Source organism: Trichomycterus rosablanca, chromosome 11 (genome assembly GCF_030014385.1).
Source record: "Trichomycterus rosablanca isolate fTriRos1 chromosome 11, fTriRos1.hap1, whole genome shotgun sequence".
Lineage (NCBI taxonomy): Eukaryota > Metazoa > Chordata > Actinopteri > Siluriformes > Trichomycteridae > Trichomycterus > Trichomycterus rosablanca.
This window is the reverse complement of record NC_085998.1, coordinates 3934704-3954495: the sequence shown is the minus strand read 5'-3', so window position 1 is coordinate 3954495 and position 19792 is coordinate 3934704. Positions and strand designations below refer to the sequence as shown.

General features: G+C 46.0%; 1 protein-coding gene across 2 annotated transcripts in view; it reads left to right on the top strand.

The window, feature by feature from the left end:
• Positions 1–19100, top strand: part of ccpg1 (cell cycle progression 1) — a 24212-nt gene extending 5112 nt beyond the window's left edge. Inside the window, exons 4-11 of one of the 2 annotated variants that reach the window (XM_063004858.1) lie at positions 279–367; positions 1312–1519; positions 7054–7208; positions 7944–8082; positions 8165–8277; positions 9475–9600; positions 11779–13118; positions 16010–19100. In XM_063004858.1, coding sequence (XP_062860928.1) covers positions 279–367; positions 1312–1519; positions 7054–7208; positions 7944–8082; positions 8165–8277; positions 9475–9600; positions 11779–13118; positions 16010–16181 — 2342 coding nt within the window. In that variant the 3' untranslated portion in view covers positions 16182–19100. Of the gene's footprint in view, positions 1–278; positions 368–1311; positions 1520–7053; positions 7209–7943; positions 8083–8164; positions 8278–9474; positions 9601–11778; positions 13119–15899 lie in introns of both variants that reach the window. The other variant, XM_063004859.1, reaches the window with a different exon arrangement.
• The last annotated feature ends 692 nt before the right edge of the window (positions 19101–19792 follow it).

Sequence of the window (19792 nt, the reverse complement as noted above, 5' to 3'; positions counted from 1 at the left end):
AGGGCAAACACTCACTTGGTAGCTCCAATTAACTTGACTTCATGTCTTTGTACTTGTGGGAGGAAACCGGAGCAACCGGAGGCAACCCATGCGGACACAAGGAGAACATGCAAACTCCACACATAAAGGACCCTGTTTGCTCAGCCGAGGATATATGCAAATAACAGAATTTGCTTTTAAGTGCTATGAGGTGAATTCTTAAGGCATTCTTGAGGCATTAGTTACTGTCAGCAAAGTCCTTGACAAAGCAGTAATACTTGTTTTAATTCTCTGCTCAGAGGAGGGTGCGGACGCAGTGGAAGAAACCTGTTTGGACGCTGCGCTTAAAGAGGAGGAGACGCTGCTGGTGGCTGAGTCTGGCACACAGGTACTCGGATTCATTCAACTAAAATCCTCCTGCGATCGAAACTAAACCCTCAGTGCTGATTTATACAAAAGATATTTGAGATTTATACTGATCAGCCATAACAGTAAAACCACCTCCTTGTTACCATATAGAAGCACTTTGTAGTTCTACAATTACTGACTGTAGTCCATCTGTTTTTCTGTATGCTTTGTTACCACCTTTCACCCTGTTCTTTAATGGTCAGGACCCCCACAGGACCACTACAGAGCAGGTATTATTTAGGTGGTGGATCATTCTCAGCACTGCAGTGACACTGACATGGTGGTGGTGTGTTAGTGTGTGTTGTGCTGGTATGAGTGGATCATACCGTGTCCACTCACTGTCCACTCTATTAGACACTCCTACCTAGTTGGTCCACCTTGTAGATGTAAAGTCGGAGACGATCGCTCATCTATTGCTGCTGTTTGAGTCGGTCATCTTCTAGACCTTCATCAGTGGTCACAGGACGCTGCCCACGGGGCGCTGTTGGCTGGATATTTTTGGTTGGTGGACTGTTCTCAGTCCAGCAGGGACAGTGAGGTGCTTAAAAACTCCAGCAGCGCTGCTGTGTCTGATCCACTCATACCAGCACAACACACACTAACACACCACCACCATGTCAGTGTCACTGCAGTGCTGAGAATCATCCACCACCTAAATAATACCTGCTCTGTGGTGGTCCTGTGGGGGTCCTGATCATTGAAGAACAGCATGAAAGGAGGGTAACAAAGCATGTAGAGAAACAGATGGACTACAGTCAGTAATTGTAGAACTACAAAGTGCTTCTATATGGTAAGTGGAGCTGATTAAATGGACAGTGAGCACCCACTGACGCAGTTAACAATACAAAATCTGAAAAGCTTTCGGCGAACTCTGCTGCAGAAGGTGGATTCAGTACCGGCTCAGTCTTCACATTTTGTGTGTAGATGGTGACGGAGGCGGGTTCGGCGGACCAAGTGACCCTGTGCTCCTCCAGCGATCACTCGGACATCATCACCCTCGGCGACTCCAAGGAGGCTGAGCTGGGGGTGTGGGAGGGTCCCGTTTCTAAGGAGGATGAGGATGCAGGAATCGAGGAGCTGTACCTAGGGACGTCCTCGAGCAGTCACTACACGTTCAGTGCGGCCGAGACGAGTGAGTTTTAGACACACACACACACACACACACACACACTCACTAAACCATAAATAATCTCAGTACCAATATTTGGAACCTAGTGAACTACTGAATGTGAAGAACATATAATTCTGACAGGCGAGGCGCCTTGATGATTGCCGTCCTGTCCGGCGTGTGTTACTCCGACCCTGACCAGTATAAAGTGGTGGATAAACGTCAAAATTAAATGAAAAATGAAAATTGTTGGTGCTCGGGGGGCACTGTGGTCTAATATGCTACCCCACCACCGCTGAGATCACAAACTATCGAGTTTCTGTGATTCCGACTGGCCAGGTGCCCACACAGACACGATTGCAGCCTCTGCTGGCTGGTCAAAGCGCCTGCACCAGAGAAGGCTGTTCACTGACCAGCAGCTAAGACTCACAGAGCTTCACCACGCCGAGATGGCATGTCACAGCACCTTAGAGGAGAAACCCCGTTCGACCTTCCCACCCCCAAACACAGCCGGGTGTGTTTGCTGGATGCCCAGCCAGGCCGGTAGCACTGCTAAGATTCAAACTCTAAATGGTGTGGTAGCGCCTTAGACCGCTTTGCCACCCGAGTGCCCATGTCTGTGATTTTTTTTTTTACTATACACTATATGGCCGAAAGTATGTCTGTGGGAATTTGTACCCGCTCAGTCAAAGGGGCTGATTTGTATGGTTGGTCAAGAAAACCTCGAGAGCTGTTGAGTGGGGCTGAGGTCGGGGCCAGATGTGAGTTACATACATGCATCAATGTCTAGTGATAATAGGTCTACAGTACAGAAGTGCAACCCAGGTCTCCTTATATAACAGAGATGAAAATGAACTCGTTCTTCCTGTGATAGCAGCACAAAAGCTGAGGAGCGCGTGGACGTTTTGGGCTAAGAGATGCCTCAGAAAGCAGAGGTTGACCATTCCTCATCCCTCAGGTGCGCCGTGTGTTTGTGCTTACCTGGCTGTAACACGTCTGGCTCTGATCTGGTGTGTGTGGGTGTGTTTGGAGTTTTGAGTCGTGTGGCATAACATCCTGTGGCTTTACTGTAGCTGATGAGACGTATAGTTACTGGATGCGCTGTGTAAGGAGCGTTACACCTTTACAGGGTGTGCATGAAGCGGATGTGTGTTTGTGTGTGTGTGCACATTGTGGATTGTTGTGTCTCTGCTGAATGTGGTGGAATGGGTTGTGTGTGGTTGCGTGCATATAGTGGATTGGTGTGTGTGTGTGTGTGTGTGTGTGTGTGTGTGTGTGTGCATTTGTGCATACAGTGGATTGGTACAGTGTATCACAAAAGTGAGTACACCCCTCACATTTCTGCAAATATTTTATTATATCTTTTCATGGGACAACACTATAGACATGAAACTTGGATATAACTTAGAGTAGTCAGTGTACAACTTGTATAGCAGTGTAGATTTACTGTCTTCTGAAAATAACTCAACACACAGCCATTAATGTCTAAATAGCTGCAACATAAGTGAGTACACCCCACAGTGAACATGTCCAAATTGTGCACAAAGTGTCAATATTTTGTGTGACCACCATTATTATCCAGCACTGCCTTAACCCTCCTGGGCATGGAATTCACCAGAGCTGCACAGGTTGCTACTGGAATCCTCTTCCACTCCTCCATGATGACATCACGGAGCTGGTGGATGTTAGACACCTTGAACTCCTCCACCTTCCACTTGAGGATGCGCCACAGGTGCTCAATTGGGTTTAGTCCATCACCTTTACCTTCAGCTTCCTCAGCAAGGCAGTTGTCATCTTGGAGGTTGTGTTTGGGGTCGTTATCCTGTTGGAAAACTGCCATGAGGCCCAGTTTTCGAAGGGAGAGGATCATGCTCTGTTTCAGAATGTCACAGTACATGTTGGAATTCATGTTTCCCTCAATGAACTGCAGCTCCCCAGTGCCAGCAACACTCATGTAGCCCAAGACCATGATGCTACCACCACCATGCTTGACTGTAGGCAAGATACAGTTGTCTTGGTACTTCTCACCAGGGCGCCGCCACACATGCTGGACACCATCTGAGCCAAACAAGTTTATCTTGGTCTCGTCAGACCACAGGTCATTCCAGTAATCCATGTTCTTGGACTGCTTGTCTTCAGCAAACTGTTTGCGGGCTTTCTTGTGCGTCAGCTTCCTTCTGGGATGACGACCATGCAGACCGAGTTGATGCAGTGTGCGGCGTATGGTCTGAGCACTGACAGGCTGACCTCCCACATCTTCAACCTCTGCAGCAATGCTGGCAGCACTCATGTGTCTATTTTTTAAAGCCAACCTCTGGATATGACGCCGAACACGTGGACTCAACTTCTTTGGTCGACCCTGGCGAAGCCTGTTCCGAGTGGAACCTGTCCTGGAAAACCGCTGTATGACCTTGGCCACCATGCTGTAGCTCAGTTTCAGGGTGTTAGCAATCTTCTTATAGCCCAGGCCATCTTTGTGGAGAGCAACAATTCTATTTCTCACATCCTCAGAGAGTTCTTTGCCATGAGGTGCCATGTTGAATATCCAGTGGCCAGTATGAGAGAATTGTACCCAAAGCACCAAATTTAACAGCCCTGCTCCCCATTTACACCTGGGACCTTGACACATGACACCAGGGAGGGACAACGACACATTTGGGCACAATTTGGGCATGTTCACTGTGGGGTGTACTCACTTATGTTGCAGCTATTTAGACATTAATGGCTGTGTGTTGAGTTATTTTGAGAAGACAGTAAATCTACACTGCTATACAAGCTGTACACTGACTACTCTAAGTTATATCCAAGTTTCATGTCTATAGTGTTGTCCCATGAAAAGATATAATGAAATATTTGCAGAAATGTGAGGGGTGTACTCACTTTTGTGATACACTGTATGTGTGTGTGTGTGTGTGTGTACATGTTGTGGATTGGTGTGTGTGCATATGGTGGATTTATGTATGTGTGTGTACACACTGTGTGTGTGAGTTTGTGGTGGATTGGTGTCGTGTGTGTGTGTAGTGGATGTGTGTGTTTTCATGATGTGGAATGAACAGGTCTGTCGTACTGTTGGCTAAAGATAATTGCAGACATTGACTGTGAGTTGTACTAATATGAGTTTTGTTCATGCTGTGTGTATGTGTGTGTGTGTGTACATATAGTAAATTTGCTGGGTGTGGTGGATTGTTTGCATGTGTGTGTTTGTGTGTGCATGTCTGTGCATATAGACAGTTTGTGTGTATGTGCTTGTGTGTGTATTGGATTGCTGTGCATGTGTGTGTATTGGATTTGTGTGAATGTGTGTGTCTGGTAAATGTGTGTGTGTGCATATAATTGGTTTGTGTGTGTGAGTGTATATAGTCAGTTTGTGTGTGTGTGTATATAGTCAGTTTGTGTGTGAGTGCATATAGTCGGTGTGTGTGTGTGTGTGTGTATATAGTCAGTTTGTGTGTGTGAGTGCATATAGTCGGTTTGTGTGTGTGTGTATATAGTCAGTTTGTGTGTGTGAGTGCATATAGTCGGTTTGTGTGTGTGTGTGTATATAGTCAGTTTGTGTGTGTGAGTGCATATAGTCGGTTTGTGTGTGTGTGTATATAGTCAGTTTGTGTGTGTGAGTGCATATAGTCGGTGTGTGTGTGTGTGTGTGTATATAGTCAGTTTGTGTGTGTGAGTGCATATAGTCAGTTTGTGTGTGTGAGTGCATATAGTCGGTGTGTGTGTGTGAGTGCATATAGTCGGTGTGTGTGTGTGTGTGTGTGTATATAGTCAGTTTGTGTGTGTGTGTGTATATATAGTCAGTTTGTGTGTGTGAGTGCATATAGTCGGTTTGTGTGTGTGTATATATAGTCAGTTTGTGTGTGTGTGTATATAGTCAGTTTGTGTGTGTGTGTGCATATAGTCGGTTTGTGTGTGTGTGTATATAGTCAGTTTGTGTGTGTGAGTGCATATAGTCAGTTTGTGTGTGTGAGTGCATATAGTCGGTTTGTGTGTGTGTGTATATAGTCAGTTTGTGTGTGTGTGTATATATAGTCAGTTTGTGTGTGTGTGTGCATATAGTCGGTTTGTGTGTGTGTGTATATAGTCGGTTTGTGTGTGTGTGTATATAGTCAGTTTGTGTGTGTGTGTATATATAGTCAGTTTGTGTGTGTGTGTGTATATATAGTCAGTTTGTGTGTGTGAGTGCATATAGTCGGTTTGTGTGTGTGTGCATATAGTCAGTTTGTGTGTGTGTGTGTATATATAGTCAGTTTGTGTGTGTGTGCATATAGTCAGTTTGTGTGTGTGTGTATAGTCAGTTAGTTTGTGTATATAGTCAGTTTGTGTGTGTGTGTGTATAGTCAGTATGTGTGTGTGTGCATGTAGTTGGTTTGTATGTGTGTGCATATAGTCAGTTTGTGTGTGTGTGTGTGCATATAGTCAGTTTGTGTGTGTGTGTGTATATAGTCAGTTTGTGTGTGTGTGCATATAGTCAGTTTGTGTGTGTGTATAGTCAGTTAGTTTGTGTATATAGTCAGTTTGTGTGTGTGTGTGTATAGTCAGTATGTGTGTGTGTGCATGTAGTTGGTTTGTATGTGTGTGCATATAGTCAGTTTGTGTGTGTGTGTGTGTGCATATAGTCAGTGTGTGTGTGTGTGTGTGCATATAATCGGTTTGTGTGTGTGTGCATATTGTGGATTGGTGTGTGTGTGTGTGTGTACATATAGTCAGTTTGTGTGTATTGTATTGTATCGTGTGTGTGTATTGGATTGGTGCCCATGTGTCTGTGGTGAATGTGTGTGTGTGCATACATGTAGTGAACTGCGGTGTGTGTGTGTGTGTGTGTGTGTTTTGGCATATAGTTAGTTTGCGTGTGTGTGCATATAGTTGACTGGTGTGTGTGTGTTTAATACTGTGGGAAAGAACCCAGTAGTTGTTTTGACCTGGTTTGTGTTGTTGACCTGCTTTGTGTTCTGGTCCTTGACGTTCTGGTGATGTGAGCTGGAAATAGAAAGCTTATCGGTGAGAGCTTATCTTCTCTCTCACAGTTTAGAGCTCTGACCTCAAGTCCTGCTGATGCTTACAGAGAAACGCTCACACACAACAGAGCTGTTAAATCGCACATTCATGTTTTTACTGCGAGTAAAGACAACATGGCAGTTTTGGGTAGATTTGCTGACGATTAGTGTACAGTAGACTACTGACTACATTTCCCAGACTCCTTTGCACTGCTCTATTTACTTCACAAGGTGGCAGTGCCTATTGAGATGGCATACAGTGCAGCGAGACCTTTTTTCCCACCCAATCCAGTCGTGGCCAGTTGGAACGCATCTCTCTCTCTCTCTCTCTCTCTCATCGCCCCTTCCATCCCTGATCGAGGAGGGCAGAGGCTGTCACAGCTGATCGCTTCTTTTCACCTTCCAGGCGCAGGGTCTCACAGAGCGTGCCCGTGCAGGCGCCTCGACCGGTCAGCAGGGGCCGCGCTTAGACCAGCGCCAAGCAACCCTGTTTCCGGCTTTCTGACATGACCATTAACTTATTAACCGATGTACCGAGCCGCTGATGTGCCTCCAACCTTTCAGTTTTGCCAGTGGAGCGTCCCGTGCGCCGAGGCTCCACCAGCTCCAGCACCGAGGATGAGGAGGGTGAGATGAAGGCCGGACTGCAGGTGAGGAGGCGCAGGCTGAGGAAGAGCACCACTGGATCCGAGCCAGACGAGCAGCAGGAGAAAAAGGAGGTAAAATATTGAGCTTCTGATCACCTGTCAGTAATGGGTTCCCACACAGAGCTGTATCGTGTATGGACAGCAAGTGACTCTCCCTCCACTCTCGCAGTTGTCCGGACCGGTCCCAGAGATCGCATATTGCAGTGACAGTGGGACGAGACCCTGTACAACCTTAACCTCCCTCTAACAAGGCCACTTAGGGAGATTAAAAAAACAGCCTAGTCACTTGGAGGTGCGCTCTCAGTGCCTTCCCAAGCTCGGATAAATATTAATGGTTGTGCCAAGCAGGGCATGTGGCATAATAGCAGTGCCAAATTAGTACGTGGACTAGAACAGGCTGCTTTGGCGACTCTAAATACCCTTAATGAAGAGTTGATTCGTTGTATGGACAAATTTATGGATCTTTTACCCCTGAAAACTACTAGACTAGTGATCAGACCGTCCCTGGTTCAAACCCAACCATCTCTAAGTTGCCACTGTTGGGTCCCTAAGCAAGGCCCTCAACCCTTAATTGCTTGAGAAGTCACTATGGATAAAAGTATTGACTAAATACCGTAAATTCCAATGTACCTGCTCTACAGAAGGTCACTACATGGTTCTGCCCCTGTGCCCCAACGACAAAATTATACCATCAAGCCCTGGTCAATCTTTACTCACCCAGTACCATCCCTAAACTGAGTTGCTTAGAGTCTGGTTTGTTAGTAGGGACGTAAATTTAGTCAGTTCCTCTGCACATCTCCTTAACAGGAAACTGAAGATCAGGAGGAGGTCGAGGAGCAGAGAGAGGCTCGGGTTCTACAGCAGCGGGAGAACAGCCGCACCCTCAACAAGTGCATCCTCCTCGCCCTCATCATAGCCATCAGCATGGGCTTCGGGCATTTCTACGGTACGGACAGGCTGTTGTTGGGTATGCTGCGTTTACACACAGAATGCTGTGAGATCTACAGTGTTCCCGTGTTCTTTTTCAGGCACGGTGCAGGTCCAGAAGCGACAGCTGTTGGTGGAAAAGATTTGTATTACCGACCCAAGCGAGACTCAAGAGATTCTTCATGGTCAGAAAGAGCAGGACACCAACGGCAAGGTCTGAAATAGTTAATTCGTGATGGTTCATTACTCTCTTTCTTTTCAGCTCAGAGTCAAAATGTTCTTCTGTCTACCACCCTGATTCTTCTCCTGGCTTTATCAGTAATTGCTGAGCTGAATCACGATGCAATTGCAGCGGCTTTCCAAGATTAAAAATCCGTATTCTATTTCCATTCCAGCAGCCTTAACTTAAGAGATTTAAGGATTTAAATCTAGTTTCATGGGGCACTTGCTGACATCTCAAGCTCTCGACTTCGAATCTGAGCTCTGCTGACGGCTGGCCAGTCCAATTGGCCAGCGATCGGCGGGTCCGAGGGAGGCCGTAGGGATTCCTCATAAACGCTGCAGTCGTGACCACCTGCTGGCTGGTCACCTGCAAAGGGCAGCTTCACAGAGACGGGGGATAATGGAGATCAGTGCTGACTGATAGATACGGATAGACATATAAGATAGATAAGCTCTTGCTATGCTAAACATTGTACTCACATTTTTCAAAATTATGTGTAGCCTTAATGTTTCTGATGAACGTGCTGGAACGTCTCTGAGATCTGGTGCCTGATCTGATGATTTTCATATACTTATAAAACCAGTCAGTGTCCCCTCACGTCCTGTGGATGAGAGCTATGTCTTCTGGAGGAGACCATTTCCATCATGATTACTTTTTCCCTGACTCTTGTAGGACCACTGGACCCAAACCATATTAGAAATTACTTTCTTGGCATAACAAAGACCACAGAGCCTCATGCTTTGAAGCATTCAGGCCTCTATTGTTCTCTTGGTGTACATCAAATATGTCAAACCCACATGAAACTTTAGTCAGTAGAACAGTCTTTGTGACCATTTTAAAGATCATTTCTTCATGACGTCCTTGCTGAAGTAGGCAAGAAACTGGACTATTGTTTACATGATCAAGGGTTTAGACCCCACCACTGCCAGTCTGACTGTTGGGTCTCCTAAAACAAGACCCTCACCCGTCATTAGCTTAAACTTCATCCCGTCTCTGCTGCACATGGTTATTGAGAAACATGTCAGGCTGGATTATATGAACTGTATGTATCATGCAGTACTTCCAGACTGGCATCTTCACTCATCGTGTCTCTCCACTTAGTTTTTATTCATCCCTTTGTCTGTATATTTTTACTTCCTGTAAGAATCAGTCAGACTCTGAGTTCACATCCTCTCTGTGTGCGTTCAGGATGTGGTTAAGCGTCTGAGAGAAGATCTAGAGGAGAAGCAGGATCTGGTGACGTCACTGACAGGCATCATGGATAAGATCAACAAAGAGAATCAGAATCTGAGAGCCAAAGAGGCCGAACTACAGGTAACTTTAACCGACCCGCATGTTTTACTGGTCAGGAAATGAATTCAGCTTCATCTGTAATAAAGAAAATGCAGCTGGAACAGACTACACCACTGATTTTGGGGGTTTTGGGTGCAAAACCCAGGCAACACAAACGATGCATCAAAACTAAACACAAAACGAAATATAATTCATTAATAAAATCGGTGGCAATCTGGTCCCACAGTGGTTCACAAGATGTAACGTAAAGCCTCCACAAGGGGGCACTCGTGTACAAGTTTATTTCTAGTTTATTGTACCTTTTAGGGCGGCACGGTGGCTCGGTGGGTAACACTGTCACCTCACAGCAAGAAGGTCTGGGTTTGATCCGCAGGTGGAGCGATCCGGGTCCTTTCTGTGTAGAGTTAGCATGTTCTCCCCGTGTCTGCGTGGGTTTCCTCCCACAGTCCAAAGACGTGCAAGTGAGTGACCTTGTGTGAACTGATGAACGTTGTGTAATGAGTAGGGATGTCCCGATCCGATCTCAGAGATCGGAATCGGGGCCGATCAAGGCATTTTTAACTGATCGGTATCGGCTTTACTAAGGCCGATCCTAATCCCGATCCTTCGTTTTACGTCAGCATGTCCGCTGTGTGGAAATACTTTAGATTGGAAAGTGAAACGAGTCCAGCAGCGAAGTGTAACGTCAGAGTAGCAGAGCTGCGTTCATTACTGTAGAATTTTACTGTTTATATGGCGTGTGAGTCCAGGATCACTCCGGTTTACAAAACAATAACTTTTAATCCCAGTATGAAAACTTCAGGAGCATAACATACAGCACGAGTTACATCTCAGTATCGAGCGCTCTGATTGGCTTAGTTATGTAACCCAGCGTGGTCGTGATGCACTCGCTTAATAAAGAAATAAATACACGGTGTATTCACAAATTGTCGGGAGCATTTAACACTTTATTAACTTCTTCTGTTACGGTACCGAATAGCGGACAGCTAGAGTCATCGCGTTAGCCGAGCACGCTATTCCATGCACTATGGAGACCCCAAAGGGTCAAAACACACTCACTTCACGTAGAAACGTCCATCAAACACGGCAGAGATGCTGATTTTCCTCAGAAAGAACCTTCACTTCATTCTGAGTGTTCTAGTTTTACTACTACAATGCTGCACTATGTTTGTTTACTTTTATTCTGTAAAAATAAAATAACATTAAGCAATAGTTTGGATGCAGGTGATTTTTTCCCTACAGCACTGCAGAGCTATTCAGTTGTTAAACATGTACACTGGATTAATCTGAATAACTGTAATGTACTTGAAGTGTGCACTGTGTGAGCAGTATTATCTCGTTCTTATCTAGACAATATCTAGAAAATACAAGTATCGGTTTGAGACTCGGTATCGGATCGGGATCAAAATTAAAGATCGGGATCGGGAACAAAAAAACGTGATCGGGACATCCCTAGTAATGAGTAACTACCGTTCCTGTCATGAATGTAACCAAAGTGTAAAACATGATGTTAAAATCCTAATAAACAAACAAACATTACGTACCTTTTAAAATTGTACCTGAGTTTATTTCTTCTTATTTTTTTCTGCGACCCACACAAGGGTCACGACTCAGGGTTTGAACAGGACGGGTTAATCCGTCATCCAAACGCATCACCCCCCACGGTTCGGTACGCATGTGAACCTTGGACTAATTGCCAAAGTTAAACCATGATAGAGTGGTTTACAGTTTTAGTAATAAAAAAGTGATCATGGGGGGGTGAAAGCGGTAAAAAACGATAGCACGCCAGTGCTGACATCTCGAATTTGTGAGTTCGAATCTCAGCTTTGCTACCAGTGTCCTATAATTCCCCGATTAACATGTTTTTATATGAAGAACCATGCAACTGGCCAAAAATCACACAGACAGTGACCACTGTTTAAATTTTTGATATGGGTCACACCCGGAACCATCACTGGCGAGGTCAACTTTGATGGCTTTCACTTTTGGGCGGCGTGGTGGCTCGGTGGGTAGCACCGTCGCCTCACAGCAAGAAGGTCCTGGATTCAATTCCCAGATGGAGCAGTCTGGGTCCTTTTTGTGTGGAGTTTGCATGTTCTCCCCGTGTCTGCGTGAATCCTGTGTAATTAGTGACTACCTGTTCTGTCATTAATGTCACCAAAGTGTGTAAAACATCCATTGTTTTGTTTTAATCTGTAGGTACAGAGGCGAGACCTGCTGGAACAGTTTCAGCAGGCCAGGAGCGAAATGGAATCTCGTCAGAAGCACCTCACCTCCGAGAACCGGGCACTCAAGAGCACTCTGGAACGAGAGGAGGCGTCTCTGCTGGCCCTGCAGGACGAGCTCCGGGGTCTGCGGGCTCAGATCCGCGAGCTGGAGGAGAAAGGAGCCGGCGCCGACTCCGTCCTGTCTGAGAACCAGCGGCTGAAGGGCGACCTGCTGGAGGAGAAGCAGAGGATCCGGAGCTACCTCAGCCAGAAAGAGGCGCTCATGGTCGAGGCTCAGGCGCTGCGCAAGGAACTGGATAAAGAGAGGAAAGTGACGGACAAGCTGAGGGAAGATCTGGAGGAGATGAGCCAGCGGGAATCTGAGGCGCAGGGCGAGGGAGAGGATTCGGAAACCGAAGAGCTTCAGATCAGACTTCAGGAGCTGGAGAAGAAGCTGAGCTTCGAGCAGCAGAGATCTGATCTTTGGGAGAGGCTCTACGTAGAGACGAAGGAGGAACGCACCAAGGGTGATACCCAACCCAAGTCCAAAGACGGCATGTTGGGGAAGGTCACGGAGACGTTTGACGCCGTGAAGAATTCTACAAAGGAGTTTGTCCACCATCACAAGGAGCAGATCAAGAAAGCGAAGGAGGCCGTCAAGGAGAACCTCAGGAAGTTCTCCGATTCGGTCAAGTCAACGTTCAGGCACTTGAAGGACTCCACGTCCAGCGTTTTTGAGAGGATCCGAAGACCACAAGACAAGAGATTCAACGAAAGAAAAGATGCCAAAGCCAATCAGCACGAATCCCAGACCAATGACTTCAACGAACGTTCTTCAGAACAACATTGGCAGCACCACCAGCCACCCCACCAACATCCACGCAAGTCAACCATGGACTCTTCCTTCCAGTCCAGCCAGAAGACTCGCACGTCAGGCGCCCAGAAGGACCACACCGGGACGGGACGGAAATCCGCGCCCAAAGGATGCACCGGCGTCTTCGACTGCGCCTACCAGGAGTCCATGAGCCTGTTCAACAAAGCCATGGAGCCAATCCGAGCAGACGAATTTCACCAGCTCCTGCGCAGCTACCTGCAGCGAGAGGTGGGTCACTTTCGGCACTGGAGGGAGCTGGACGACTTCATCAACAGCTTCTTCCACGACGGACTTTTCATCCACGATCAGATGCTCTTCACCGACTTCGTCAGCGGCGTGGAGACCTACCTGGAGGACATGGACGAGTACCAGGGCGGCGACGACGTGTTCGAGGACCTGGACGATTACATATACAGGCACTTCTTCGGGGAAACGTACTCGCAACAGTACGGTCCGAGGTAAGAACGACGTCCTGTGTGTTTATTTACAGCCCTGAACATGCGACCCAACATTTTAAGACACTTGTAACTGTAATATATTATTGTCATTAATGACATAATGACAGGAGAAGAGGGCGTGTCTAAATTCTTAGATCCTTTAAAATGCTCCTACTGAGGCGCCTTAATTCTGAGCGATGATCTGACTGAATGACGAGGGAGCGTCCGACGCCTCCTCAGCGCTGAAGCAATCCCAGCATCCAGTGCGGCACGACTTTCCTCACAAAAAACTACAAATAAATATAATGCGGAGCAACCAACAGAGTTCTTTTCTAATGTAAACAAATTCTCATTGATGTGGAATCTGTATAAAGGTGCACGAGTGTCGTTTATTTGTAAATTCGAGCTCGTCAGGGACAGTTTAAGCGTTTTCGGTACACGGAGGGAGACGTTAGCTGGCGTGCTAGTGGGTTCGAACGGCCCGAGGCTAAATGTGTTAGCTTAGTGAGCTAAAACTAAGTAGTGTGTCTAAATAATCTGCCTCATGAGTTCAGTGTCTGATTAGAATCCTCTCTACTGAGGCAGCTGACCAGGTAGGCAGCAAGGCAGCTCAATAGGTTTTCACACAGACCCTATATAGCCAAAAGTATGTGGACACCTGACCATAAGCTTGTTGGCTATCCCATTCCAAATCTATAGGCTTTATTATAGAGTTGAAATCCTTGCTGCAATAACAGCTTCCATATGGAGGTGGAAATGGCTCACAGTCACTGTTCTGGTTCATCCCCAAGGTGTTCGATGGGGATGAAGTGGTAGTGGCAGTGGTAGCTCAGTGGTTAAGATACTGGACTAGATCTCCAAAGGTTGCTGGTTCGATCACAGTCGGATCACTGCGGACGGCTTGGGATAAAAGCGTCTGCTAAATGCTGCTAATGTAATGTAAATGCAGTCAGGGCAACTTGTCGCACCTTTACTGATTTCACTTTTTGCACAGTGGGCACAGTGAGGCTGGAACAGGAAAAGTCCTTCCCTAAGCTGTTGCTGCAAAGTTTGAAGCATATGATTTCTTTTATATAATATATAATTGATTTATTACACCTGTTAGCAACTGTTGTGGCTGAAACACAGGAATTTAACAATTAGAAGAGGCGTCCTAATACTTTTATATTGAGCTATATTTACAATATACACCGACTAGGCATAACATTATGACCACTGACCGGTGAAGTGAATAACACTGATTATCTCTTCATCACGGCACCTGTTAGTGGGGGGGATATATATATATTAGGGCTGTCAAACGATTAAACATTTTAATTGCGATTAATCTCAGAATTTCATATAGTTAATCGCGATTAATCGCATTAAATAAAATCTGTGTAAATGTTATAGAAAACAAGGTTTTTTAAGTGAAATGTGAAAAGTGGACTTTTCTACACGAAGTGAGTGTGTTTTGACCCTTTTGGGGCTTCCATAGTTCATGGACTAGCGTGCTTGACTCCGGTATTCAGTGCCGTAACAGATTAAGTTAATAAAGTGTTTTGCTCCCGACAACTTGTGAATATACCGTGTATTTATTTCTTTATTATGCAAGTGCATCCCTACGACGCTCAGTTATATTATTTTAACAAACCGCAAATGAACAACGGTGGCAAGTCCGACATTAAAACGTTGGTTCTACCAGTCAAGTCTCAACATGAACTAGAATTTGCGTTAACGGCACTATTTTTTTTTAATCGCGTTAAATTCAGATTGCGTTAATGCGTTATTATCGCGTTAACTTCGACAGCCCTAATTATTATATTAGGCAGCAAGTGAACATTTTATCCTCAAAGTTGATGTTAGAAGCAGGAAAAATGGGCGAGCGTGAGGATCTGAGCGAGTTTGATGAGGACCAAATGATGATGTGATGGCTAGACGACTGGGTCAGAGCATCTCCAAAATTGCAGCTCTTGTGGGGTGTGTCCCGGTCTGCAGTGGTCAGTATCTATCAAAAGTGGTCCAAGGAAGGAACAGTGGTAAACCGGCGACAGGGTCATGGGCGGCCAGGGCTCACTGATCCAACAGACGAGCTACTGTAGGTCAAACTGCTGAAGAAGTTCATGCTGGTTCTGATAGAAAGGAGTCAGAATACACAGAGCATCACAGTTGCAGGGCTGTTTTGGCAGCAAAAGGGGGACCAACACTGTATATTAAGATGGTGGTCATAATGTTATGCCTGATCGGTGTAGCTGAGGCAGCAGATGAGACAAAAATGAAGCTTAAATAAAGACAGGGACAAAAGGTGGTAAGAATAAAACAACCACATTAGTAAAATACAAGTAAACAAGTAAATCAGCTAAAACAGGGCAGTTGTAGCCTAGCGGTCTAGGTACTGGTCTAGTAATTTAAAGCTTGCTGGTTCAAGCCCCACCACTGCCAGGTTGTCACTGTTGGGCCCTTGAGTGAGGCCCTTAACCCTCAATTGCTTAGGATGAAAAGCGTCTGCCAAATGCCGAAAATGTAAATGTAAAACATTGGGATGATATTCGATGTAGCGGCGGGCTGCGTTAACTGACAACAGTTTTCTGAGTAAAACTATTGTGATTGCTCTATGGGCAGCTGGTCATATTTCCAGTGTTCAGAAAAAGGAGGACAACTGCACCAGTGTGAATGGGAGCCAACGTTCTAAACCCCTCCCCGCACATTCAGGTACGTGGTGTGTGTTGCATAAGTGTTGGGTTGCCATGTCCTGGGCTTTAGTGCCATGAATCGCATGCCTGCTTACCCACAATCCTCTCCCGTCTTGCTTCTAACCACTAGGTCTGAGACTCACTAGGCCCTGCATGTTGAAAATGCCTTGCTGCGAGCGGCGGGAAGCGTTAAGCTAAACCAAACCTTCACGAAATGATTTGCTGTTTGTAAATTCACAGTCGACCTTTCGAAGGCCCGGGGTCGAAGGTCAAACGGGACAGAGAGTGCCATCGCCAGCAAAGGAAACATCAGCACCGGGAAAGGAAGTGGGCGCGGTCGGGGCGGAGCTCCAGACACTTCGCCGACGTCAAAATAGAGCTCGGGCCGATGCCGTTCGATCCGAAATACTAGCGAAGACTTTCCGGTTCTAGCTGTTCCTCTCGTAGCTCTCAAACTCAAGTAGCTCAGATCGCAACGTGGGTTGAAATAAAAGCATCGCTCCCCTGTTCCTGCTACGTTCTTTTGGGATTTTGCACAAATCTAAATGCTTGTTGAATGTTTTTTCTGACAGTGTGTGCTGATTTGTCGCTAGTGGTAATGCTTTGTTAACGTTTACTTAATCAAGCACAGCAAAATAATTTAAGTTCATTAATAAACATCACTGGACTGGCACAAATACGAGCTGGTTACATTTGGGCTGTTTTTTTCACGGTAGGTGGGATTGGGCAAACTTAAAGCCTTCAAAGAACCGTCCAAATATTATGAGACATCATGATGCCAAAGCCGTCTGTGGCCTGGAGTCCTGGAAAGCATAATTGGGGCACTTTTATGAGGGTGTTGGTGGCATTTCTAGCCAAGCGTAGGTATTTTCAAGCTGAATAAATGGACTTTGACGAGTGCAGTGCAGCTCAGCGTTGTGTACGGAGAGACACACCCTGACAGCACTCTTCTCTCGTCTCTGTGCAGGCGCCATCAATCAGCCAGCAGCAGTCATGAGAGAGAGAGACCCCGTCCGGCTTAGACCCGCCCATATCTGAACAACAGGCCAATCGTTGTTCATGTGGCCGCTCGCCCTTAGCCGACAGGCAGAGCCGAGATTCGATACGATGTATTCGAGATCCCAGCTCTGGTTTCAGCGTGTGTTTTTACCGCTGCGCCACCTGAGCGGCCTACCTGAGCTGTATTTTCTTTAAAAAAGGGGATGGCCTGCGTCCCTAGAAACGGTATCGGTTGTATGATGGAGGGTTGGAGGAAGTGCTGCTTGAAATCGGCCCTGGGTGTGAATGTCTGAGCTTTGCTTGATATTCCAGCCTCGTGCCTGGAGATTCCAGGTAGTGCTGAACGTACCGCGACCCTGTCCAGTATAAGGTGTAAATAAACAAGCTTTCTGTTCATAGTTTGTAATTTTTTATTTTTATCATCCTGGTCAGACTTGTGGCAGGTCCGGTTCCCCTCAGCCATAGCTAATCATGTCTGTATAGACGCCTGGCAGGCCGCTAGCACTGCTGAGATCCGAACCTATAACAGATCGCCACCCGAACATCTCTCTTTTTTGTTTTTAAATATATATATAATTTTCCCCACTCTTTCCCCCCCCCTAATCTACTCGTGTCTAATTCCCCTCTATACTGATTCGACCCTTCACCGCTGACTGAGGACGCCTCTCAACTGACATGCGCCCCCTCCGGCACGTACAGTCAGTACAGACTGCATTTTTCACCTGCACGAGTCGAGTTCATACACCGACGGGCACCGTGTACGGAGGGCCGCACCCCCATCAGCATTGTTCCTCAGCCCCGTGCAGGCGCCATCAGTCAGCCAGCAGGGGCCGCAGTCGCGCCGGTTATGAGGACCTATGATCCGACTCTTTACCCTCTAACCCTGAACAACAGCCGATCGTTGTCCCAGCCCAGTCGGAGAGGCAGAGCTGAGATTCGATACGATGTATTCGAAACCCCAACTCTGGTGCGCTAGCGTACTTCACCGCTGCGCCACCTGAGCGGCTCCAAACGTCTCTTTTTCTCCATAGGTTAAAAACTCAGATTCTTTCCATGAGATTGTCAGATGTTATTGGTTAAATTGGTACCAGTATTATCATTTGTTTATTATTGACCCACTTTAAATAGTAGGCTAATCTTTTAGGTACAATAATAGTCAGTTTTTTTTTAATATATATTTATTTGGAAAGTTGCTTTTCACACCCCCAGGAGCTGATAATTAATATACGTTAATATATGTTAAATGGAAAGAAACGCAAATGAAGGCGACAGGTAAAAGTGCCTCAAATGGGCGCTCAGGTGGCGCAGAGGTAAAACATGTGAATCTCAGCTTTGCTATTGGCCAGCCGGACGCCTGCACGGACAATGATTGGCTCGTCGTAACAGAGGGTGCGGTTGCCCATTGGGATTCCTCATCTCTCTTATTGATTTGGCACAGTTTTCACGCCGGATGCCCTTCCTGACACGACCCTCCCTATTTATCAGGGTTTATGCATCCTATCGCCTGGTACCTATAGGACAATTCAGTGTCTCCAACTAACTTGACTGCATGTTTTTGGACTGTGGGAGGAAACCGGAGCTCCCGGAGGAAACCCACGCAGACACGGGGAGAACATGCAAACTCCACACAGAAAGGACCCGGACTTCTTGCTGTGAGGCGACAGTGCTACCCACTTAGCCACCGTGCCGCCCATTGGGATTCCTCATAACTGCTGCAATTACGAATCCTGGTGGGGGGATGGATTAAAAATGGCCTTAGCCAATGAGCAAGCCTTCTCCGACCAACGGAGATGACCCTGTGGCCTGTTTAAAAGTGGCACCAGCTGATATTTGTACCAGTCCTGTGATAGTTCCAGCTTCCCTTGTTAGAAAAGTTGTAGAATACACTGGTGTGATGTTAAATGTGTTTAAAAATGCACTTTGTTGTAATGAAACAGTCTGACTAAGAAAAATGATTGATTATTTGTATCAAATACCCGAATTCACTCGCCTCTTAATAACAGACGCTCGAATTTCAGTTCTGCTGGGACCAATTACATTTAATTTAATATATTCGACTTTAACCAGACGTGTCCGTTACGGTGGTATTAGAGCGTCTTATTGATTTATTTGTTGGTGTGCAGTTTGGTGTGCATTAGTGAATGACTACTGCTGCTGAATGTTAACACTGATTCTATCTACACAATGCTGGACGTGTGCTGCATTTTCTCTCTGGTTCTGTCAAGCTGGATGGGTTACATTCCATTATTTAAACTGCTAAATAAATAAGTCATTTTGTTTGCCGTTTTGCAACTGCTGGAAAGAAAATCTACAATAAAAAACTTTGATTTTGCTTGACGCGTGTGGTTTCTGTTCAAAACTAAATGGGTTAAATGCAAATGAATTAATTATGTGTACATTTCAGAACAGTCGGGGCATTTTGTAAAATGCAGTAAAGAAGAATCTGTGATGTGTTCATTCTCTTCAGTTTTTAACTGATAAAAACATAAAGAAACTGATTAACTTCATTGTGTTTACGCATTAACTTCATTGTAAACGGACATGTTTACCCCCGTGTTCCATCAGCGTTCCTATTCATTCCCCTTTTTTTTAATTCATTTATTTTTTATGCATTTTCTCCCCACTTTCCTCCCGAAAAGCAGTCAATTTGTCTTCTGCTGCTGGGGATACCCGATTGCATCTGCATCTTGCAATGGGCACTGTTGCACCCCCATACCAAGACAGACGTTGGCTTTTTTACCCCGAAAACAAGCGAAAACGTAGATTTTACTGACCGCAACACATTTCCACTGTCTCACGGTCCATCTGAGATGAGCTCAGGCCCAGAGAACTCAGTGGCATTATTGCACATAATTGTTGGCAAATACATGGAGCTGGTGGAGGAGCTCCTGAGCCTGTGTGGCTATGTTTATCACAGTAGCGCGAGTTGTTTCCAGCCTGGCCTTATAGCTGGGCATAGGTGTCCTTCCAGCAATTACATTAAGGTGTTTCAACCCCACCAACACTGCTGCACCTCCTGCACTC